We start from the raw sequence: 23,726 nt of genomic DNA on the forward strand, positions 1-23,726 counted from the left end.
CAAGCATAGAAGCAAAGCAAAGAAAGAAGACAATTCAAGTCACTAAGTAAATGTTTCAGACTAGTTTGTTTTTGTCCACAGGTATTTATTTAGTATATCATGTAAGAAAATAAGACAAAGAAACGTTCCACTTCTCACATTTTCTTTCAATGGCACACAAGGTGAAGGTGTTCAGTTTTTTTTGGCAGAAAATAAAAATCACAAAAAACAAGTTAAAAAGAGTAACTATGACTTTCATGTTCAATACGCGAGAACTTACACATCCGATGAAGACACCTTTAATCAGGGGGAAATAGCGTGACTGTTACAGAACTTATATACCTCGACGTCGTGTTCCTACAAACTGTAAGCATAGGCTTCTTTTGCATAGCTCAAAGATTCAATTTAAAATGTTAGAACAGAACTGCTTTCATATGGGCTACATATTCTATTACCTACTGTACGTGTTGCTACCTCAAGATAAAACAGGACATTTGATTGCAATAAATGCACAATTAGGAAAAGCTCTTGAGTGCAGGAAAGAGTGCCTTTAACCAATATCAAATGAGAACATCTTCAGACGCGAGTCATCCATTCTCACTTTCATATTTTGGATAACAGTAAGGCTTCTTCTTGTCATACAAACACTGTAAAATGACAAAAATACACAAGAAGAACAGCTGGCATTTTACACTCAAAACTTGAAAAGACGAAGAATTAAATGAACTAGTAAACATGTGGATTAAGCCACATTATTCTGTGGACAGGTTTATACCTGTAGCATTAGCTTCATCAGTAGTCACGTCTTAAGGCTGAGAATGGGTCCCCACACGGCTCCACAGCTTAAACAAGCTAACTATGAGATCATCGGAGCAGCAACATTGAAATAAATCTCAAAGAAATGCATTGCATCCACAGAAATTGTCATAACACGTTTTGGCATTCAAATATTGGCGTATTTAAAAATAATCTTCCTCTGTTCTGATTTGTACGCTTTGTAATAAAGTACATTCTCCCCGTTTGTGATGGACCAAAGGAAGACTTGCAAAAGTCAACGACACAGTACTTTTCTACCTCTTAATGAAAAAATACAACAAATACAAGACTTTTCAAGGCTTGAACGACATCAGGAGGGATTCAATAATGTCATGAGGGAGCTACAAAACCCTGACTGTGCACGCCAGGATGACAGCAGGTCACAAGCACGCCAGTCCCTCTTTTTTTTTTGCCTTTATTTAAAACAAATCTCTAGCGCCCCCACCCCCCACTAGACTGACAGGGACTCGAACCAGCGAGCCCTGCCCTGCCCTGCCCTGACTTACACCACCTCGGACAGATTGTGGATCCCACTTGGATCTTGTCTGGGGTGGCTTTAAATGTGCACTTCCACATAAAACTGCATGCAAAACTATACGCTTTCGTTCAAGTATTTAAACTTGGTCAAATTCACAGGTTTGAAATGGAATTACCAGTGTTGTATGATTTCACTCATGTTCCCCCCCCCCCCCCCATCATCATGGCTTCTGACCCATAGTACCTGCTTTTCTTTCTTATTGGAATAAAATGGGATTATGGGGGGGGGGGGGGGGGAAGGATTTTTGTTCCCAAGACTACAAAATTGAATGGCTTTTTTTTCTCCGCAGGCTCAGTCACAGCAGACACAGACACGCAGACACAGTTGTAGCACACAGGGCAACCAGACCTCCTTACCCCAACGGTGCATCTAACATTTTTGAATATCATCTTGTGAAATCACACTTTTCACATTTGAAAACTTTCTCCATCGCTCAGTTATCACTGAAGAGTACAGCTGGATCACATCTTGACTTGGTTAACACACGCAAACGCACGCAACTATAGCGAAACAACCCACATCATCAACAAAACTCATGTTGCAAACACAGAGGCCACTCAGTCAAACAGGAAGGTGCTTTGCCCGCAAAGACTTGTGGTATGAAAAGTTAGAAAGGAAGGGGGCCTTATTCAGTGACATTCTTTTTTCAAGGTGGACTTAGTATTGAACTACATGTAACAATGTGACAAAAGCTGAGTTACCATTCTGGTTTTCAGTTTAGCCCCAGGTGAGAAAGAACTTCGAGCCATATTTGGCACAACCGGTCAGACAGGCTACCTGCTGCTTCTCTTGTCCATGACAAAATCAACAACTATATAAAAACGACAACACTGCACTCTGCATGTAGAGGTACTAGTCATGCCTCTACATAAAAAAAACCCACCCTACTTTTAAAACGACTGTGGGATATTCAGTCTGCCTTCTCTCTCATCTCGTAAGTCTAGAAGCAGGAGGACACATCCACTGAAACGCTCGGAGAAGGAATGTCAAAATAATTATGGAATCTACTGAACATTGAAATCAAAAGGACAAGAAAAGAGTAGACATCTGTCACCGCACCTGTTAGCTTGATACCAGAAATACACTCAAAGTTTTGCCTGTTTTCAGTCTTCGGTTGTGCACTGGTACAGTTGAAGGACAGGGAAGGGAAAGTTTGTGGTAAAAGGGTTAGGGGTGGAGGTGAAGGGGCACTGGACTGTATGTGTGTGTGTGTGTGTGTGTGGCAGGGTAAGGCTGCCGTTACTCTCTCTTGTCAGCTGCTTTCGACTGCTCCCTCTGAATCATGCAGCGGCGCACGATGCTGTCAAAACTTCCAAGGTAGAAGAGGGCGATGGTCCGAAACAAACCCATGGTCACAATCTGACAAAAGGATAAATTGGGCATGAAATAAATGCGGCAATAATGCTGTGGCTGGGTGAACAGTGCGGTGCGTGGGGTTTTCACCTGTTGGAGACCTTCTGTGATGGAGGTGACGGGTGACATTCCACAGGTGAGGGCTGACAGCATGTAACCATCAGGTCCCACAGAGCTGTTGAAGTTCCCCTGCTACAAAAACAAAAAGGAAAGATTTGTAACCTGTTGTACGTCAACTTCCAAAATCATTCTGCTGCTGCTGTTTGCAACTCGACAAAAAGCCCCGTGGCCCACTTTTAGCTTCTTACCACCGCGTCCCGAACAATGATTTTGGCCACTTGCTCTGGTTGGCAAACGCCAGATGTTTCGGAGATTAACTTGGTCTCTAGAGGCTGAGAAGGGAAAAGAATAGGGAAGAGTGGAGCTTTGAATGGGGAGGCTTTATTGTAAGAGGAGTCATATTTTATTTCATGCGTTACCGAGATGTTTACCTTTGCCTTGTTTTCTTCAGCCAATCCTGGAGTGTCAGTATCAGGGGGGTAGGCCACAGTCACATAGATATTGTATGGCTTTATCTGAAGTGAAAGAACACAACGTCCATCCGTATCCTCCGTTAGTAAGAGTAATGTTACAAGGATACATAAGAGCAAAACAGTAGATACCAAAATCATTTCTATGAAATACTCTGTAACAGAGATGTTTTAGCAGTTAGTTTGTCCAGGGTGCAGTAGAAATGTGTTCATGGATTTATTGGAGGATGGAAGCTCACCTCCATCTGCAGCGACTCTGCTAAGCCACGCAGGGCAAACTTGGATGGAGAGTAGGCGGTGTACCCAAACAGGCCGACCTGTCCTGCTTGGGAGGACACAAACATGATGCGGCCCATTCGCCGCTCCTTCATCGTGGTAATGACGGCCCGGGTCGGGTAAACGCTGCCCAGGTAGTTCACTTCCATCAGTTTCTGTTCACAACAAAAAAAAAAACTAAATTCACACATACTGTAATACTATGATTTTGCCCAGTGCAGCGCTAAATTACGGCAGCTACACATCCCCCAAACACAACTCTGACACGGTTTATATGATATACTTATTTCTACTTTTATGAAGTATTACCCAGAAAATAGATTGTCAGTATTTTCTCAATTGTAAAAGGGAAAGAAAGGATCATTTAAATTTTCTTTAATCCCATTTAGTCATTTATAAAATAGAAAAGTACAGCATGTCTAATACAATCTTTTATAAAAAAAAATAAAAATATATATATATATATATATATATATATATATATATATATATATATATATATATATCTCCTCTTCTAATTTTTGCACTTTTAATTACTTAGATGTAAATACCAGACAGGAAAATAATTAATCCAAACTGCACAAGTACTGGACAAAGACTGCCGACTAAACAGTTGTGTCTCACATGGACTTTCAGGTACCTACTTTAAAACGATCCACTTCCATGTCCTCAAACTTTGCAGAAACAGAAGTTCCAGCGCAGTTCACCAACATATCGACTGGTCCCAGCTTCTCTTGGGCCTGCATGGCAGGTAAAAGCCAATTCATTACTTCTGCAACAAATTATTAATGGACTCTCAGATGTTCCACGGTTGCTAAGACGGTAACCTTACCTGTTTTATCACACTTTCCACCTGGCTATAATCACTGGAAACATCCACCGATATGCAGAGAACCACCTGAAGAGAGACACATTTTCATTGCAATTGCATGTATGAATGTAAGTAGCCACAGCAGGAGCCAGAAAAAAAATATCTGAGAGAAACCCATACCTGCTTGTCATTGATGGCAAACTTCTCCACCTCTTTCTTCGCTTGAAGCAATTTTGCCTAAGAGTAAAAGACTTTTTAACACCAAAGAGTGTACAGTTTGCACTGATGTATAGACTATTTCAAAACATGTATGGTTGGTTGATTTTGTTTGATGCTGACCTCATCCCGTGCCACCAAGGTGATGAATGCTCCTTGCTTGTAGCACTCAACTGCAATACTTTTACCAATCCCACTTGAGCCTCCAGTCACCTGGAAAAGCGAAATGGGAAGATAAGCAGTTACCTATCAATATGGAAAAAAGTTGGGCACTTAGAGATACAAGCAAGTCCTGGTGTGGTAATACTAACATCTGCATTATTATAGAGGAGCCCATAGACACATTTGACAGTTTGCGAGATACACCAATACAGCCCAGCACTATATTGTAAAATTAAATTCAAAGTGCTTCATGCAAAACATCAGTTTAAAACATAAAATCAAGCTAGTGCTCAATAATAAAATCATTGATTAACAATGATTTCCCTGCCAGTGATGTAATGTTTAATAGAGCCAGCTTTAGGCTCCTAGACGCTACATTTTCTGGGACAGGCTGTGGATCAAAAGGAAAAGATGCTACGTTTGCAACATCACAACTGCCGTTTGTTTCTTGGCAGTTCTCTCTTTTCTTCTACCATCGCAGAGATTTTAGAGCCTTCTGACGTGCAGGGACCTTATCCTGGAGAGAGTCATGATATCCTCGCAGCCTGGACCCAAAACACATCTGTTTGACCTTGTAACATTCTGCATTACATCCTCATCAAGCTGAGGAGACAAAACATGATTCACCCGCAAAGGGATGGGGGGGGGTGGGGACTTATTACAAGGAGTACTTTTTAATCTAGCATTGATCAGCTTCTTCATCTGGTCAGTGAACTCCAGGTGGGGGAGAGAGAGATGGTGATCTGATCAGGTTGGTGAGGGGGCAAGGGCAGTGAGACTTCACATGTGTTGATGGGGGGGGGGGGGGTCGAAGGTAGGTGGATACCCCTCATCTGTAGGTCTATCCTCAGATGTGATTCTTGATGAGTGTTTTGTCTTTCTTCAAGGCTGCTTTTCTGTTCGTCTCATGTCCTTGGCAGAGAGAACTGATGGTCGAGGCAGTGGAGTAAAACAGGTTAGAGGTGAACAGTTTCACCTTTACATGTCCAGGCAAAAACGACCTGCCTTAAAAAGATGTCAGCGCTTCCAGAAAATGTTAAAATTGCAATTATTACATCGAGCGTGTTCTAAACATCATGGTTGTAAGTTAGACCAGTGTATGACTTGAAGCGAGATGAACAAACATTTTAAGGTCTCGTAATGGGCAGTTGAGCCCGTTTATAGCTTCAAAATTAACAATAAAATCCCTGAAGAACTTGTGACTCACTTTGGCGTTCACGAACTTTTTAACTCTAACTCAGCTAGCTTAAATTCTGCATGAGTGAGCGTTAGAAAACGTTGACAAACCCGTTACAGCTTTACAGTAAAAGTTAGCAGACTGGTGCACTTACCACGACGTGGGCCCCGTTGAGTTTCAGAGGTTTGGGGCTTATAAGAGGCGATATCATGTATAACAACAGCACAAAGGCAACAATAAAGGCAGCAACTACGAGGAGCATGATGAACGGCAGGAGAAGCCACCAGGAATTGATGAAAATCCAATCCGTGATCGTTGAGCTCAACGCTTCTTCAGAGGACATGGGTGAAAAATAGCAATCGTTAGCCTGTTTGCTAACTAGCAGGCCAGCGTCTGGGGTCCGATAACGGCGCTACGAGGCTGGCGGCGGCCCTTAAGAGAGAGATGGGCGAAACACAGAGGGCGGAGGAGGGGCTGAACCGGGGTCTGACAGCGAACCAGAGGCAGGATAAGGGCCAGGTTGCAGTACGGCGGCGGACCTTGGCTCCCCGTGACAAAGCAGTCTGCAGAAACCAAAACAAATCGAACTGTGCACTCTAAACGGACATTAACGGTCACGCATGGTACTTGTAGTTCAGAAGCCTGACGTGTTTCATAGGAACATAACCCTGCTTAAGGCAGCATTAACTGCAACTCCCATAATGCAACACTCTCTCATTCGTCGCATCCGTTTCCAGTATGTTTCAGTAAGCACTTCTTCACCACACCCACAACTGTGATACATGAATGAGCAACCTGAATCTTTTTTTTTTTGTGTGTTAGTGGAATTATGGCACTTGAATTTTTGGATCCGAATTTTAACCTCTTACATTTTACTGCGTATCTGTACGAGTATGTGACAATTAAAAATCTTGAACTAGGTGATTTCAGGACAAATAACATCAGATGCATGGTTTTCAAAGTAAAATAATTCAATGGCGTTTAAATTTTCATTTTTAACATTCAGCGGCTGTTAAAATAAAATAATGCATCTTATTTGCTTTCATACCCTACCGGCCACCTTCAACTTTTAAAGACCGTAAACAATGTTTTAAAAGCTTTATTGACAAACCTTTGCCTCTTAATAAATACCTTTCAAGGCAAATCATGACTTTGCTCCAAAAACAAAAGGCTTTATTATGTAGCTTTAAACTTTTATTTACATCATAAAAATGAAAAAACTGAAAATCTTAGGAGTGGGCGACCTCTCCATGAAGAAAAGGTTCAAAAGTCAGATATATGTATAGACATTTACAGTTAAGTAAAAGATGTTCCCCATCAAAACTCAGTAATGACAGTTTTCAAATATTAAGAGTAGAAGAGTACAGTCGTATACAGTCTCTATAAGAGTACACATGAAATGTGCAAGTATTATACATGTCTTAGGTGTAGTGACATAGTTCTGGATACATAAGCAGTATGATCGATTTAGAAATAGACAAAATAATTTTGCAAACTGAGAAGGCTTTCTTGAAGGCACATAATGCACACTGCCACTCGTGGCTCCTTATAGCTCATGTTTAGAGATGCATTCTTATGTTGTAAAGAATACAAGAAGATCTCTGAACATGAGTCATCAGTGTTCCCACTTTTTTTTTTTTTTTTACAAAATTTGCAATGCGACTGTATCTCAATATGAGGCTATGTTGTTTTTTTTCCTCCCCAATTTCTCATAAGCACAATTAGCAAAGCCTATGGATAGTTACGAAACCTAAATATATAGCAAATGCAAAAGGAAACCATGAGCTGAGTGAAGAGGGAATTCAAAGCTATTGAGTCTTTGTAAAATGATGCTGGTCTTGGTGATCAACCCTTGCAGACGTGTTAAATTCTAATGACCAATGTGTAAACAAATACAACTGTCCTTTAGAAGGAAAGCGGATAAACAAACCACATTTCTACAGGGCTAAATGCAGCTCATCCTGAGTATCTGGCTTGAAACTCTAAATATTCTGCTTCTTGGAAAAAACACATTTCACCTCAATGAAGTCACTCGCCCAGCCCAATATTTTATCACTCCACCAAGAGCAGAATACATTCCAAAATGCTTGTTTTCATATTAAATATATGAGGGGTATTTATTGGTCAAGTAAGATTTTTTTTCTTACTCGCAAGTAAGGACACAAGAGCGAGTCCTGACTAAAATTATCTTGATTTTAATAGCCTCATTCTCATATTGTGTCATGATTTACTGCCACGTTTCCAAAAGTCCCTTGGGTATTCTGAAAATCAATACCTTTGGTACATATGTCAAACTTAATTCCCTATATCATAGTGCTATTTAATAAGGCCAGCTGCAGATGGAAAGTCTTAAAGTCTTTGGAAAATGGTGAAAATCAGATAAAACTAAGTTCTTCACCTTGTGTGGCTATCAGATTGGCAAAACAGAGCAGTAATCTTGCTTACTGTTTAGTGAACCAACAGGCCAAGTGATTGATTACTATTTGACAGAGAGAGAAACATAAAGAGAGACAATCAGAATTCCTTTGCTTTGGACCAATCGTCCCCTCTAACCCTCCTGTCCAAAGTCCTCTGTGAATTTTTTCAGTTTTTCCAGATCTTGCTCATTGACTGTTGGCTTTGTGTTGGCCAGAGACCTCATCATGTCAGACTGTAAAGAGGGAATACAAATGTAATATTAAAGGGAGGACTTGTACATACATCCATTTAAAATAGTGTTTAATATAGTGGTCCTTACCATGCATACTACAGGTTCTAGTAATTTCTCCCCAGGGACCTCCATCCATGTCATTTCAATGGCGTTGGGATCGCCAGGTGAGCAGGGAGTCAAGAGGTCGTCTATGATAGCGTTAGGGTCGGTTCGTGATGGACCCCGTACCTTGTTTGATCAAAAGAATAAGAAGAAAGGAACCACGCAGTTACAAGGCTGCAACACGTTATTTTTTTCACAGAAGTATAATAAAACAACAGTTATTTTAAAAGACGTACCCGTTTGAAGTGGGTTGCTGATTGGACCTTTCGCACAGGCTGCATCAAAGCATCTCTGACAATGATGCTGACATCAGCTCCTGAGTAACCGCACGTCTTCTTTCCCAGAGTGACAAAATCAGAGTCAGAGAGACTGGTGGGTGTGGAGCCCAGGTGGAGCTTGAACATAAAGGAGCGGGCATGCTCCTCAGGCAGTGGGATGTAGATCCTCTTCTCAAATCTAACAAGAGCATGAATGGTGGATTGTGAGCACAATTACATGACAACATAGTTAAAAACATGTATTATCAAGTGGTAACCGTTACCTTCTCCTGATGGCTGAGTCGAGGGTCCACGGGATATTTGTGGCCCCAAGTACAAGAATCCCTTCATTGTCATTTCCCACACCTGCAAAACACATGAAAAAAAATCACTGTAAATAAATGTGACTTCCAGACAACAATTTTCACTTGATATCTACAGATCAGTGGCCAAATGTTACATATATTTTGGATTGAACAGTTGAAGACACTGACTTCAGTTTCCCTTTACTCTTAACGTCACTGTTGGTATTCATACTTAAACGGAGTTGCACTTTGTGACACACCTCAATCAGTGATGTCACAGCAGCTTTTTTTTCTCTCACCTGTCAGAGAGCTTATCTGCTCTGACGCATGTTAATGGGTGTGACCAGTTCGTGCATACTATCTCCACCATGCTAAGGATCTACAACATCTTCAATGAGAATTTAGGAGGCACGTGGAGAATTGTCAGGAATGACTGAATGCAACAGGAAAACATTTCAGCATCAAAGATTTACTTCACATTGAGAAGCTCCACTGTCACTTCCCAATTTTGTTTTGACACTACAGATGAGGGGTAAAAAAGGGGCATTAACGTGCTATCTTAAAGCTGCTACTAGGTTAGCGTGAAACTATTTAACAGTTGGGACAGTTTAAAATATTGTACTGTGAGTATACATTTATTTAAATGTATACATTTATTTAAATGTATCACAATATTCAGTAATCAACGACCTACCTTGCATCTGAACCAGGAATTCTGTCTTAATACGGCGAGCAGCCTCACTCTCGTTCTCACTTCTCGAGCCACACAGGGAGTCGATCTCGTCGATGAAGATGATAGAGGGCTTGTGCTCCCTTGCAAGGCTAAAAAGATTCTTCACCAACCTAGGCAGCAAAAGAAGAAAAGTTTAAAATGAATACCAACATGTGTCAGAATGTTCTTTTATGCTAAACCCAAGTTTTTGAAGCTCTAATTGTGATTTACTTTTCACTCTCTCCCAGCCATTTGGAGACAAGATCAGATGAGGAGATGGAGAAGAAGGTGGAGTTGTTTGCCTCTGTAGCCACAGCTTTAGCCAGATAGGACTTTCCTGTACCGGGAGGTCCAAAGAGCAAGATCCCTCTCCATGGAGTTCTCTTTCCTGTCATTTAAGCAAAGAGGTAAATAAGTCTTTACTTATAAAAACTACTTATAGAAACGACCAATGACTCTTAAACAACTGTTTAATGTACAAAACTGCAGCAACAGTAAGTAACAGAAACAGGAATTTTTTTGTACCTGTGAAAAGGTGGGGGAATTTGATCGGGAGAATAACGGCTTCTTTGAGTGCCTCCTTGGCTCCCTCTAAACCGGCAACGTCGTTCCATTTGATGTTTGGTTTCTCCATGACGATTGCACCTGGAAAACAGGGAAAACTACTTAGGATTCTTAAAAATTACTTACTTAACAAACAAGTTTTTATATTAAAAAAACAGGTCTGCAGAAAATATAATAGCCTCTAAAATATAACAAACCTGAGAGCTGGTTCTGGAACTTCTTTTTCTCTGGATCATCCCCTTCATCGCTTTCATTCCTGGAAGCATAAACACATTATAGTATTCTATTGTTCTATATATTTCAAAAGAACACTGATGTTTTTTTCCTGGTCTGAATGGGAACACATGGACAGATCTGCCCCACCCAAACACACACCCTTTGTCATCAGACTGTGACTCTTTGACAGGCTTCGCGGGAGGAGCTTTCTCTTTCTTCTTTAGATACTCCTTCAACTTCTCTGCTCTGTCCAAGTATTCGACACATTTTGCCCGGATGCTCTGTCTTGCTTTGTCCCCCTGGGCTTCATCTGCCAGAAAAAGTAGAAAAAGGGATCCACAAAAGTAGTTCAGTATAGAGTATTCATTGCCAAGAGAGACATCATTTTCCTCTGCATTTAAACATCAGTCTTATTTGACTGATTTGTTACCTACTTGGTCTTGAAAAAAGGTCACACCTAATGTTTATCAATAACGCGTTTACCTTATTTTATATCACCACTCTAAGGTCACTCCAAATATGGCCCACAACAAACGTGTGAATAAAGACTATTTCTATAAGACTTCTATTCCTGTTGTGACAAATCAAAAGTGATTTTCAGACAGCAGAAACACTCTTATTGCTAATGTTTTGCATTACGACATACATTTCACCACATGGAGAAAGTACTGCACGGCAGCTTGGTACAGGCGCAGAGCCTCCTCATAGTTCTGGGCTTTATCCTCCTGAGCCGCCTTGCTGGCAAGATCAATCGCTTTCTGAAATAATAGACATGCAAAACCATATTACTCGTACTTACACTTGTAGGTTGCAAAACAGGAAAATAGCCAACTAAAAGGGTTACGAACAAACCAATTTCCCTCGGGATCAATAGAGTATCTATCTATGAGGTACTGATCAACACATACAGTGTAAAGTGAAAAAAAAAATCTGAAACATAAGCATAGTTATAGAGGTAATGGCGCTGGTGTGACAGACACTTCAACAGATATGTCAATTACAGGAAAACTTCTGAAATATAGCTATTATCATTATGTTTTTGGATAATATTGATGTCGGTACTTTTGTTCCGACATCATGCTCGACTCAAGCCTTCATCAGTTTTCTTTCACTTCCTTTTAGTTACCAGTGATATAAAACATATCCAGTTAGCTTAAACACAGGTCGTGCCTGTAACACAACCTGCACTAAATGTAATACTCGATGTTTTGTTTTCCTTTTGAAGATGCAGATAGATGTTTATTTTGAAGACGTCAGATCATACCAGTTAGCAGATAGCAACATTAATCCCATTAGCTGCCTTCTTCGTCAATGCGTGCTCATTGTACATGAGTTACCATTTAACTGCATCTATGTGACATTTGTGATAGAAAGAACCAGCTTGTTGTAACACATAGATTGTGGGTCACCGTGTCTCTGTTTTTTTGTACTTTTTGTGGCTGACAGTCACTGTCCAATTCGCGTTAGCTAAGTTAGCTAACAATGCTACTTTAGCAGCTAATTATAGAAACGATGCTGTAACACCGTATACAAAACATTGTTTCACCTAAAATCATTCAACGAAGAAGAACAGAAATGTCGATCGTCAACTTTTGTGAAGTACTCGTGAAATGTATCCTACATTCTCGTCATCTGTCAAAGTATTAACCCGTTTAAGACAACTTACCTGTAAATTATTGTTGGTAGCCATAAGGGCTGGTCACTCGTCCAATAATCGAAAAAGTACAGTGGCACTTTGAGGAAACTACTTTTAAACCAACTGCGTCGAATTTAACCTTAAATTTGACTTTAAGTCCTTCTCTCGATGTTTTCAAGAAGCTTGTTTTCGTTTCTTGGATCGCTCCCGAGTAGACCGAGGACCAAACTTCCGCATTGAGAAGTCGAGTCTTGCGTGTACGGAATGTGATGACGTCAAGACGTAGGCTTGGTACAGTACAGGTTGGGGTAAAAATAATGAACTTCAAATCCTAGAAACCCAAAGAAAAGATCGGTTTTCAATGGACTCTACTCTCTGGTTTTCGACGTTTTACCCTGTTTTTTTAAGTTACGATTTAAAATAAATGGGATAACGTGAAGATATGAACAGAAAAGTTAGCATCACATTTGCCTGCTGGTTGTGTCCATTGTGTTACCTAAATTTGTTTTGCTCTGTTTTCCTTGTTTGTTGTTTACATGGCTTACAAGTTGGTTTCTTGGTTTAGTAGTCATATATAGCCCACACACTACTTTTAGTACAGTCTCTAAAAGCCTTCACATTAAAAACACAGTATGAGAGTATGAATGAACTTTAACATGTTCATTCTGACATTAAGCATTATCATGCACTTAAATTAAGTTTCTAAATATTCAGTCCACTCATGATGTGGCCTATCAGCACTGCCTCAAAGCTATGCTATAATTATTACAAAAATAACAGCAAAATTATAAATTTGATTCTTCAAGCAACCTCTTTCTTCTCTAGGTACTCTTGTAGTTCCTCCACTCGGTCCAGGTATAGTTTGCATTTATCTCTGATCTTCTGGTTGCCATCTTTACCTTGGGGTTCACCTGATGAGAAGACGTGCATTCATGTATTATCATTCTGATTCAATTAAGTCTTCCTTACATTAATGATTGTGTGCATGGAAGCACCTGTGCATGCTGTTAGGGTGACCTGAAATTCAGCATTTACTGTACTTATGTGGTTTAGTGTAGTTTGTAGTCACATACGTTTTACAATATGAAGAAAGTATTTTACAGCGTGTTGGTAGGAGCGTATTGCCTCTTCATAGTTCCCAGCTTCGTCTTCCTGCGAGGCCTTCTGTGCCACTGCAATAGCTTTCTGTAAAAACAAATCTACATCAGCCAATACTAAAAAATATATAAAATGCTTTATTTACTAAGATGTCAGTTTAATATAATACACCCGCTGAAACAATAACTTTGTTGATCACATGAAACTAGAGCCTTGACTGTTAGAAATTATTTCAATTCAGTGATTTAATTGATACTATAGAAAAAAGGCATAATGTAACAATGTCTAAATGGCCCTGCAAGTTTTTATTTAGTGTTGTTAAATAAACATTTGCCAACATTGAGGTTAGAAAAAGTATCTGCTGAATGGACTACATTTATAAAGCCCTGTCGCCTTTAGTATTCTCAGGGTGCTTACATGTCATGATTCGCTTTACACACATCCACATGCATTCACTTACCGAAGTGCAATAAGTAATTGACTGTGTGTGTCAGTGAAAAGCTCCGACGTGATCAAATGATTTATTTATCCTCCTTGCAGCAGAAATGTTGTGTTGCACTTGCCTTACAGCGTACTTCAGTAGCACAAGATTTCTTTAATTAAAACATAGTGACATTGACTGACTGGTATCTTAGGGTTTAGCATACTACTGATAAATATAGCATAAGAAGTTTAAAACCTAGTATGAAGAGGAAATAAATGTTCACAGTTTAACGTTGAGTCTATGGAGTTGAGAAACAGTCATGGAATAAAATGAGCATATGGAAAAAATGACCCAGTGGATGCTGCATTCAAACTGCGAACTGCTTACTTTTATATACTTGACTTAAACACATCAAGTCATTTTGAATAAGCACAAAAACACATTTAGAGAGAGAGAGAGAGAGAGAGAGAGAGCGAGAGAGAGAGAGAGAGACAGACAGTTAGGCTTAATCCCAAGTTTTGTCAAAATTACACAAAACCCACGGCGAGCCTACTAAATGAAACAACACCCCGAGGACCGTCTTACAAAGTGTTAAAAGGAAAGTTGATCTTACCTGTAGATTCGTTGGCTCCATATGGAGTCCTGTTAGAGTTTAAAAATAAACAGTCACACCGTGCTGCCCACCGGTTTCGCTTCGGCTTCTTACTCGTATGTAGGCTATGTCACTGTATAACCACAGCGCACAACAAGTTCCTGTTTGTTAATCACTCCCTCAGATCTGTCACACCGTCTCAGAGAGAGCCTGCCCAGTCCGAGGAATGGTAACGATGCCGAAACCCTCCTGTCAGTGAGTCACGGCGCTTATTTGTTGTTGTACAAGTTACAGACAATGAAAGTGCTGAGCCATTGTTGAAATGGCCGTAAGACTGACAGTATGTAACACTTTTAGAGTCGGTAGACATTGCCAGAAATCACATTCGCGAAACATGACAGAAAAGTGTGGTTTTCCTTGTAACACAATATGGTGGCTTTTTTTATTACATGCAGCAAAGTGACATGTAATAGACGCGACTTTAGTTGAATGCTGAAAATCCCCTCGTTAGATAACCGGGTGTCTGACACATCCACTAGAGGGCGCCACACGACCAATGTAAAAAAAAATAAAGGAACCCGGAACCAAGAGGTCTGGATCTTCAATTGTAAAGCTCGAAGGACCCAGCATAATAATTTCAAATATCAAGTTTGAGTAATATCTAAGATACTACATTTCAAAATACAGCTTTTAAGGCCATAATATTTTAAATGTGCTTATAAAATATACATTTAGCGTATTAAGTTTAATTTATTGTGTCGTGAAAAGTCCCACTTTGCAATCATTTCATGATACATGTGTGTGTAGCCTACTTTAAAATGTATGTTTGTTATTGTACTTGTTTTGCCTAGAGCACCAATTTCCAATAGCATAACCCCCCCCCACACACACACACACAAAAAAAACAACCGTTTAATAGTTTTCACTTCTGCCTATAGCCTAGGTTTGTCTACTTTGTATTTTTTTTTTTAAAGAAAAATGCTGCAAAACCATGAACGTTGTCTTTTGAAATGACTTTTAGAATACTTGGTATTACTTTTAGGAATAACAAAACGTGTTCTATCTCTTTACGCAGGCAATATAATTCAAATGTGGCTGTTATAGCTTTTACTTGAATGCGAGAGATTCCTAAACCCTTTAAAGAAAAATAATTCAGGCGTGCAGCTGGGTGACGCTGTACAAACTGTGATGGGAGACCTTTGGCCCTGCTCAGTGGTGGATTAGCATCGAGCCCAGACCGTCGACAGTCTGACACCTGATAGTTGCGGTGTGGCGCACAGTTTGCTAAGGCAAAGGGGGAATTGGCGTTGTTGGTTTGGAAACATGTGGCGGAAAGAGAACACAGATCAAATCAGAGCTTTGTCACTGACTTCGGCGAACGTGCAGTCCTACTGAAAGTGCCTCGCGCTGCCCATTAGGTGTATTTTTTTTTTATGGAGATCTATAGATGACAAGACCTGCACGCTGCGTGTTGCTCTCAGCATTTACTGGGATCTTTAATGTGGAATATGGCGAGAGAGTGGAGGAGAGCTCATCTCCTCGCTCTACTTTTTACTTTTTCATTAACACTTTTCAGGGGAACAAATGGACAAGAAACCGGTTTTAGTTTGAGTCCTCCGTATTTCAACCTCGCTCTTGGAGCGAGTATCTCTGCCACAGCAACCTGCGGTCAGGATGAGGCTGGGACACCGAGGAATGATTTATACTGTAAACTAGTTGGAGGACCAGCCACCGGAGTCTTTACTCAGAATATACAGGTAAGAAACCTGGTGTGTTTTTTTTTTGCTACATCCTCGAAGGTGAATCACAACATTATGTAGCACTGTATTTGTAAACACGTAGTTGTTTGTACATTATACAATTTACATTTTAGGCTATTACCGGTAAGTATATAACTGTTACATATGTCTGGATATTTAGACCATATCCGAATATGGTCCCTTATAACTCTTTTTCTTTGTATAAGACCTGACAGTTCTGCCCACCATGACAACGTTGAACAACTGCCAGAAACAGTTTTACACCATTGTATTTAAGTTCTGTTCAGGAAATGTCTTTTCAGAAGTGCATTGGCACCCTAAGGAGTTTCACTGAAAGTCCCTCTACTACTGTAAGAACAGCGATTTGTTCTGCACACAAACACCAAGTTTTACTTTTACATCAAGTTAAATATCTGCCGGTGCCTCGCTTTCATTTTCACCTGCATGTAGGTTGCTGACATTATTTGGCTGTGTATGTCTCTTAATACCAACAATTTAACACCCTCCAGGGTCAGTTCTGTGACTACTGCAATGTGCTTGACCCGAGCAAAGCCCATCCTGTGACCAATGCTATCGATGGGACGGAGCGGTGGTGGCAGAGCCCTCCTCTCTCCAGGGGAATGGTTTACAATGAAGTGGATGTCACCTTGGACCTTGGACAGGTGAGATTATCATACCTTAATGTGCCGTGAACAGCTGTTTACCTGCCGCTGCCTGCATTGTGAGTAATGACTGCTGTGTGGTGACAGGAAAATGTTGCACCTGGATGTTGAAGAAGGGAGAGAATGAAAGTGTTTTCTCTCTTCCTTAATGCTTTGTGGGCATCTTTACTGCTGTAAAATGGAACCTTGACCTATTTTTGCTTAGCATATTTTGACTTTTCTTCGGCTGCTGCTACCAAATACCTCTTGTGGATATACAGAACTCTTATAAAAATAGTTGTTTGACAGATGTTGTTTCATTTACAAGTACCCCAAAACGTGTTACATGACATTATTTTCAGTTTGAGCCTCATCACCTCAGCCAACAGTGATCATGTGATCATGTGATTAATGAGCTGCAGTTGGATGCGTGCCAGGAATCAGATTCACGCCCTTTTGGCAGGAGAAAAGGCCTCCATCACGACCCATGTCTCCAACAGGAGTTTGACTCACAGCCCATAAAATTGCACCTCACGGTGAATTATCCACTGTGAGGAAGGAGAGGAATTCTGTCTTGGGATTAGGGATCAGAAGGATGTGAAAGCAGATTCGAGGAGTGCAGGTGGAGGATTGGATCTCTTGAGGAGGGTTTTAACTAGTTTTTTTGAAATGGACTACAAAGAGAGGGAGCAATAAAGGCGCTTCTATTCGCACGTGTTGCATATTTGCCTGCCTGTGGGTGCTGTGTCTGACAATGGGTGGCAGCTTTTCTGCTTCTGCTTTTAGACAGACTGGGCTGAGCAGAGATCCCACACGGCTAAATATAGTCTTGACATAGAGGATGGACACATGCAGGACCTTCAGGGATGTCTGACTTTAATACGTGGTAATGCTCAGTTTATTTGGGAGCGGTGAAAGCAGCATTATTGCATTACGGTGTGCTAAAAGGAGCGTGGCTAGATCTCTGACAATGGCTACCATCCACACAACACTGCTATCCCTCACAACACCCCTGGCTCAACCACACACACACACACACACACACACCTGTCACACACATTTTTCTCTTCACATGCAACCACCATGACTGTAAACAATGCTCACCTGCCTCTATTGCTTTTTAAGCCATATGGTTGTTTTTGTTCTGAAACCTTGTAGCGTTTTCTGTGAAGCAGATTAGCTTTGGTAAAGAACAACTGAGTCCGTGAGGATAAACTACAAAGTAATCAGTTGGCATCTTCAGCGTATCATTTTTATTTACTAGTAAAAGGCAATAAAATAAATAAGAAATCCTCTTTATTTTCCGGCCTTTTGTGTCTTTATTGGAGCGATTGGACAGTGGCTAGAGATGGAAATCAGGGAGAGAGAGAGAGGGGGGATTGTCATGCGGTAAAGGAGCCACAGGTTGGATTCCAACCTGGGACGGCTGCGTTGAGAACTATAGCCTCCATATGGGACGTGCACACTAACCACTGTGCCACCAGCGTTCCAAGAAGATGTCTTTAAAGGAAAGAGGAAAGCCTAACTTAAGAAAAAGTAAGGCTCGACTTGTATGAATATGACTGAATACAATATCGCTTAAAATAAAGGCAGCTACAGTATTTGTGATTTCCTGTCGGTGCCTTCCTTTATTTCTTTTCTCCTTCCTGCAAATGTAAGATCATGAATTATCTAAGACAGGACTAGAGTTGCCTGTTGACTTTTCCATGTGAAGCTTTGATAGCTTTTCAAATCCAGAGGATAAATGATGTGTTCAATGAAATATGAGGGTGAGAAGCCTCTGAATGGGTTTGTGGTTTCTTTCAAGACCTATGCAGGTGGCTTTTCTGTTCTATACAGCACTCAGTTGACGTATTAGAAAATGGTAGACTTGATGTTTATGTTATAATGCTGAGGTTCAAAGAGAGAGGCCTTTTTTTTCTTTTTTTTTGATGGAGTCGTTTCCGTTTTGTCTGAGGATTGTTTAAAACCAGAAAAACTGAGCGGAAGAAGTGTGATTAACTTTTTGCCTCTTTACACGGAGTCCCTGCTCTGCCAACTGAGATACATCATCAGCACCTCGGAACATTACATTTAAAGCGCCAGTAGTGACATTTTGGTTCACTACTTTGGTCCAGACTGATTTATTTTGACTCCTCAGACATTCTTTGTCCACAGGTGATTGAATTCTATTTGTTCTGGAGAACTCCTGCTTACCTTAAGATTCCATAAAGAGACATTTTTGAGTCGTAAACACATGTCATCAGCTAGAGGAGAGACGACCATAAATTGTTAGTATAGACATTTATGTAACCCCGAGGGATGCATTCCAGTGACTTTATTGATCCCCTGATACTCAATCTAGCACCATTATCATGTCAAAAAGTTTACATTTGCAAATACTTTATAGTTTTTGCTGTGTATGTTTATAGCCTTACTATTTGTTTCGACAAACACGTGCATCTCTCCAAGAACTAACACGTCTCGTTGCTTCTATATTATAAATGTGTTGTACACCTCTTCCCACCAAGATATTGGTGACATTTCCGGGAACTTTTGCCCAGTCGTTAAACTATTTTGGGGACACAGTAGGCAAGCCATTGTTCTGGTAAACATCTACACCATGGATCAGAATACCGGTCACTTTTTTTTTTCTTCTTCTTCTGGGGAATGTATTTTAGGAGCCCTGACCACATGTGCTTGTCTGCCTGAGTGAGCCCAGAGTAGAGCATGTGAGTCAAACATAGCGAGGCTTACTGCTGTCTGTCTCCAAACTGATGAGACTGAGCTGCCTTTGGTTGCTCCGTATTAGGCACTGAATCAACATCGGACACAATATTGGTTTAAAATAAGGTCTGATTAGTTGGATGGATTGATGACCAAGGGACTGAAGTGGTATTTTTACTCTAAATTTAAAGCTGGGGATTATTGCTGTTGATGACAGGTGTTTATTGTGTTGTTGATGGATTTTTGGTTTTGTGACTCTAAAAGGACAAATTGCAAAACATAATTGTTGTTTTGGAATGATTTGTAGGATATTTTTGCCCAACAGATTGTAATGTTGGGTTTTTATGCCTTTTATTTTCTCGGAGATGTAAATAAGCACATTTGACAATCTAAACTTGGAGATGGGTCTGCTTCAGATTTAGTGCAGTGTCTCTGGCACGGTGCAAACTTTTGCAATCACCAAGAGACGAAGCTTCCAAGAGCTCAATTTTTAGAGACATTCCCCTGGAACCCTAATCCCCTTTCTGAGGAGTCCACCTCCCACCAAAGTTGGTTTGAATGTTTTATTTGCAGCCGTCGCCCCCTTTTGTGTCCAAACCCTCCTCGGCCGTATTGTGTGACATCCTTTCTGTGCTCTCAGACTCTCACAGAGGTTTGCTTCTTTTTGAAGCCCCTCTGAAAGTGAAATAGCCCTCTCTTTTCACTTAACAAAATGCATGGAAATGAAGAGGTGGTGTAATTTGGTGGTGAGAAAGTACTTCAACAGAAAACACCCACACAAACACACACGTTTAATGCTAAACCCCTCCACTTTCCCTGCCCTTTATCTTGGAACTCAAAACACAACCATGCATGATGCTCGCTTGCGTGCATACATGACCTTGTGCACATGGATTGATTAAACATGGCTGGATTCTTCCAAATTATGCAACCGATTGGTATGCTGTGGCCAAAATAGAAATGTCATGTGATTCAAGTATGCAGCCTAAACAATCTTAGACAACTTATAGGCACATTTGTAGTGTTAAAAACATTCTTGGTTATAAAGATTTAGTCATACAGCATGCTCAGTCAGACCCCGGAGACATGAATGGCCACGTCTCTTCCTACAGTTGTGACGATGGAGCTGATGTAAGTACCTTTCTTTAGCAGGGCTGCCCGAGGCGCCAGATATTTACAACTCCACTCACAGCAACTTCACGCTAGTTAGGCTCATAGCAGCCCGTCGTTTGGACTGAAGTTCATCCTAAATCTGGAGCTTGTGGGGCTTAATGTGGGATCTGTTCACCTTTTCATGGCCCTCCTCACCAGCTCATACATGGAAATGCTAATCAGGGCTCACATGTTTACTGACGCAGACATCGATGCAATGGGTAGCGAGGGCAGGAGTTTTCCCGGCGCCTAATTGACAGGGCTGTTTCATGGAGAGCATCACACCTCTTTGCAGGCTTACTTGTCAAACAGGCAAATATGCAGGTCATTTAAAGAGGTGGAAGGAAGTAATCTACTGAGTCCTACACTTATTGTATAGAAACCCTGAAGTTTATTTTTACTTTAATGTTGTGCTCAAGTCTTGGAGGAGACTTAAAAAAGGAAAACACATGAACTCATATAAACACTCGATAACCCTCAGAAATTAATCCTTACTTTCTAGCCTTTTTCAATTCTTCTTAGGCTTTTATGATAATATGACATTATAAATAGGCAAATATGTGATAAGTGCTGGAAAAAGGGAATTCCTAAGCAGCTGCGCCCCGAGCATGAACAATGTAAAGACTTCTAACAAGTAGGAACCTGCGTGCACTGTGTTTTCCGTTACACCTTCAACTCTCTTGTGACTTTTTTTGCCAACCTTTCTTTGTTACCACATAACTAATTCTGTCATGGAGACAGAGTGAAATACACCGGACTCGCCCTCGCCCCCTTCCCCCCGCCCACCTGTTGCACAAAGACAAACAGTTGTACATTGCATTGTCACAGGGCTGCAGTGTGCCCCGTCTGTCTGGCAGGCCTGAGCTGCCTCGACAGAAGGAGATGCCTCCTCTCCTTTTAAATTGCATTCCTTTGATCTCACATCAGACTCGCAGGAGCACGCTCAGATGGCTTCTATCTGTCAGGACTCTGATCTCACTTTAGATCTTGTCCTCTTGGCTATGTGGGGCTCTTCAGAAGGATTAGGATTTTCAATATTGGCTTCTTTTGTATAGAGTCCCCAGCAGAATAAGATATAATGGAAGCGGACAACACAAAGATGCATTAACACAAACTCGGCTGTACAGTGGCTGCATCCACAAGCACAAAATAAAGCTGAGGACAGACCTCGCTGTCTGTACCGTATACTCACCTGATACAATGCCATTTTGTGTAAAGAATTATCTTGCCCAATCTTCTGTAAGTTCATCTTCATGGCCTGATCATTCTCAGTGAATCTGACCACCAGTCTCTTGACCATCTCTGTCCGGCTGAGCTCCCCAAAATTTTCAAACATTTAATTAGAATTGCCACACAGATGTATTGTCGAAAACAACATGAGCATGTAGTTTGTCACATTATTGCACCAAATTAAAAAAAAAAAAAAAAAAAAAAAATCATGAAGATGACTCAAGCTAAAGCACATCACTGAAGCTAAAAGTTCAAAAGCAAACTCAAGTCACCCCTGAAGAAATGATTAGGAGCATGAGCTCCAGCATGCACCTGTTCATCATGCAAGCTTGTGCATGTGTGTTTGAATTATGCCCCATAAGGGTGCATGCTTGATGTTTCATGGAGTGGGTGCTCAGTAAAGGTAGATGCTAAATAAGGCAGACGTGCAGTTCTGCCCTCATGCAGCTACAGACAATCAGAAGCTCCTCTTCTGATGTAGCTGCTGATTGTGCAGCTGAATTTATCCTTCCTGTATCTGGACGTTTCATGTGACTTTCATTTTTTTTATTTTTTTTTTTATCTGTCATGCATGCAATCTGAAATGTGGCAAATACAATACTCTGATAAGAATCACTTGAGCAAAAGTAACATTTCAGTTCAACTAAAAAAGGACAATATTATCTTTATCTGTGGATGGAGTCATTATATCCTCTATCTATACATCTCATTGTGTCATGGTGGCACACTGCACCTGCTCTCAAGGCAATAAATAACATCATTTCAGTATCAAAGTCATGGATTATGAAATCAAAGACAATACATGTATTAGACCCTTAGCACCTTATCAAGAGGCTGTGAGAAATTCCTAACTAGTCCTTTTACACACACTTCATTTAATCAACACAATGAGATTAGAAATATGGCAGGCACAGAAATGAGAAAAACTGGCAAAGGGTCACGCAATCTGGCCTTTTATGAAATCTTTTTTTTTTCTTCTTCTTCTCTGCAACACGACTCTACAGCTCGATACCATGATGCATGGGCAAGTTAGAGGATAAGTACAGACATCAGCACTGGGTCAGTTCACGCTTAAGAGTGCACATTAATCACTCTCAGGATCGCACATTGTGCATCAGCTGTCAGTGGCCACTACTTTATACAAGTGTGTGTGTGTGTGTGTGTGTGTGTGTGTGACGACAGTAGTGTATTGAAGGTTTTAGTCACCTACAATGCAGAATAAAACCTCTTTTAAACAGATGAGAGTTGAATCTTACTTATTACATTCGCTCTTCCACCACAGCCTCCAGATTCAATAAAAAAAAGGTGGCGTAAGGCTTTCCAAAAGGCTTATCTAAGTGGTCTTTCAAATTTCCCTCCTGGTTTAGTGTGGAAGTCTGTTTCCACCTTTGAGACGTGTTCACTCTTACCTTAACCTTTGCCCACCCACAGCCTAACATTTACCCAGTTACAAAGGTCAATGCAGAGGGAATCACTGATGAGGAAGCAGGATTTGATTACACTATGTTACAGTCAAAATGGGCAGTGAAGAATACAAAAGCAGGATTTATTCATCCTGTATGATGATGCTTTAGTGGACCAGAACTTGTTATTCCACTAATGTAAAGATTCTCAGCTTCAAAAATAATTGGTTTTTTTTCTATTGATGTCAGTTGTGTTCGGCCATGAATAAGGAAATAAGCGGTTTGCTACAGACCCAGACATTTGCTTATATATTAATTCATTTTTTGAAAACATCTTAAAGCTCCACTGAGGAACTTTCAGATTGTGTTGTTTTTGGTGCCCACTGTAGACACAGTTGTTAGTCTTATCTCTTTGCTGAT

The 23,726-nt window shown here is 40.6% G+C and overlaps 3 protein-coding genes across 5 annotated transcripts in view; 1 reads left to right on the plus strand and 2 right to left on the minus strand.

The window, feature by feature from the left end:
- Nucleotides 1-64: 64 nt before the first annotated feature.
- kdsr (3-ketodihydrosphingosine reductase) lies at nt 65-6,537 on the minus strand. The gene is made up of 10 exons (XM_079347541.1): nt 6,013-6,537; nt 4,643-4,732; nt 4,484-4,540; nt 4,325-4,390; nt 4,137-4,232; nt 3,456-3,647; nt 3,178-3,261; nt 2,995-3,078; nt 2,777-2,878; nt 65-2,692 (listed from the first exon to the last, which is right to left on the minus strand). The coding sequence occupies exons 1-10, from the start codon at nt 6,199-6,201 to the stop codon at nt 2,573-2,575; spliced, it is 1,080 nt and encodes a 359-aa protein (XP_079203667.1). The 5' UTR covers nt 6,202-6,537; the 3' UTR covers nt 65-2,572.
- A 493-nt stretch (nt 6,538-7,030) lies between these two features.
- On the minus strand, nt 7,031-14,873 carry vps4b (vacuolar protein sorting 4 homolog B). 2 transcript variants are annotated; one of them, XM_079347536.1, is made up of 13 exons: nt 14,436-14,873; nt 13,374-13,485; nt 13,111-13,211; nt 11,311-11,422; nt 10,824-10,974; nt 10,646-10,704; nt 10,410-10,529; nt 10,116-10,272; nt 9,867-10,015; nt 9,152-9,233; nt 8,847-9,066; nt 8,596-8,736; nt 7,031-8,508 (listed from the first exon to the last, which is right to left on the minus strand). In XM_079347536.1, the coding sequence occupies exons 1-13, from the start codon at nt 14,454-14,456 to the stop codon at nt 8,407-8,409; spliced, it is 1,527 nt and encodes a 508-aa protein (XP_079203662.1). In that variant the 5' UTR covers nt 14,457-14,873; the 3' UTR covers nt 7,031-8,406. The 2 variants fall into 2 exon arrangements, with proteins under 2 accessions (XP_079203662.1, XP_079203663.1); XM_079347537.1 differs by lacking the exons at nt 13,111-13,211; nt 13,374-13,485; nt 14,436-14,873 and adding an exon at nt 12,331-12,579.
- A 477-nt stretch (nt 14,874-15,350) lies between these two features.
- The window catches only part of LOC306826316 (laminin subunit alpha-3-like), a 53,161-nt gene continuing 44,785 nt past the window's right edge, over nt 15,351-23,726 (plus strand). The window contains exons 1-2 of one of the 2 annotated variants that reach the window (XM_079347520.1): nt 15,351-16,171; nt 16,684-16,836. In XM_079347520.1, the coding sequence (XP_079203646.1) occupies nt 15,914-16,171; nt 16,684-16,836 (411 nt within the window). In that variant the 5' untranslated portion in view covers nt 15,351-15,913. The remainder of the gene's footprint in view (nt 16,172-16,683; nt 16,837-23,726) is intronic. The other variant, XM_079347521.1, reaches the window with a different exon arrangement.

This window comes from Symphodus melops (genome assembly GCF_947650265.1).
Source record: "Symphodus melops genome assembly, chromosome: 7".
Lineage (NCBI taxonomy): Eukaryota > Metazoa > Chordata > Actinopteri > Labriformes > Labridae > Symphodus > Symphodus melops.

Bases quoted from the DNA above. Each gene is read 5' to 3' on its own strand.
- kdsr (XM_079347541.1), bottom strand. From the start codon at position 6,201: ATGTCCTCTGAAGAAGCGTTGAGCTCAACGATCACGGATTGGATTTTC. The intron at 4,391-4,483 runs GTATGGGTTTCT...GTCTCTCTTCAG, and splicing joins TTGCCATCAATGACAAGCAG to GTGGTTCTCTGCATATCGGT. The intron at 3,262-3,455 runs GTGAGCTTCCAT...CTTTCACTTCAG, and splicing joins CAGAGTCGCTGCAGATGGAG to ATAAAGCCATACAATATCTA.
- vps4b (XM_079347536.1), bottom strand. From the start codon at position 14,456: ATGGAGCCAACGAATCTACAG. The intron at 9,067-9,151 runs GTAACGGTTACC...TGCTCTTGTTAG, and splicing joins GACTCAGCCATCAGGAGAAG to ATTTGAGAAGAGGATCTACA. The intron at 8,509-8,595 runs GTAAGGACCACT...CCCTCTTTACAG, and splicing joins TAGAACCTGTAGTATGCATG to TCTGACATGATGAGGTCTCT.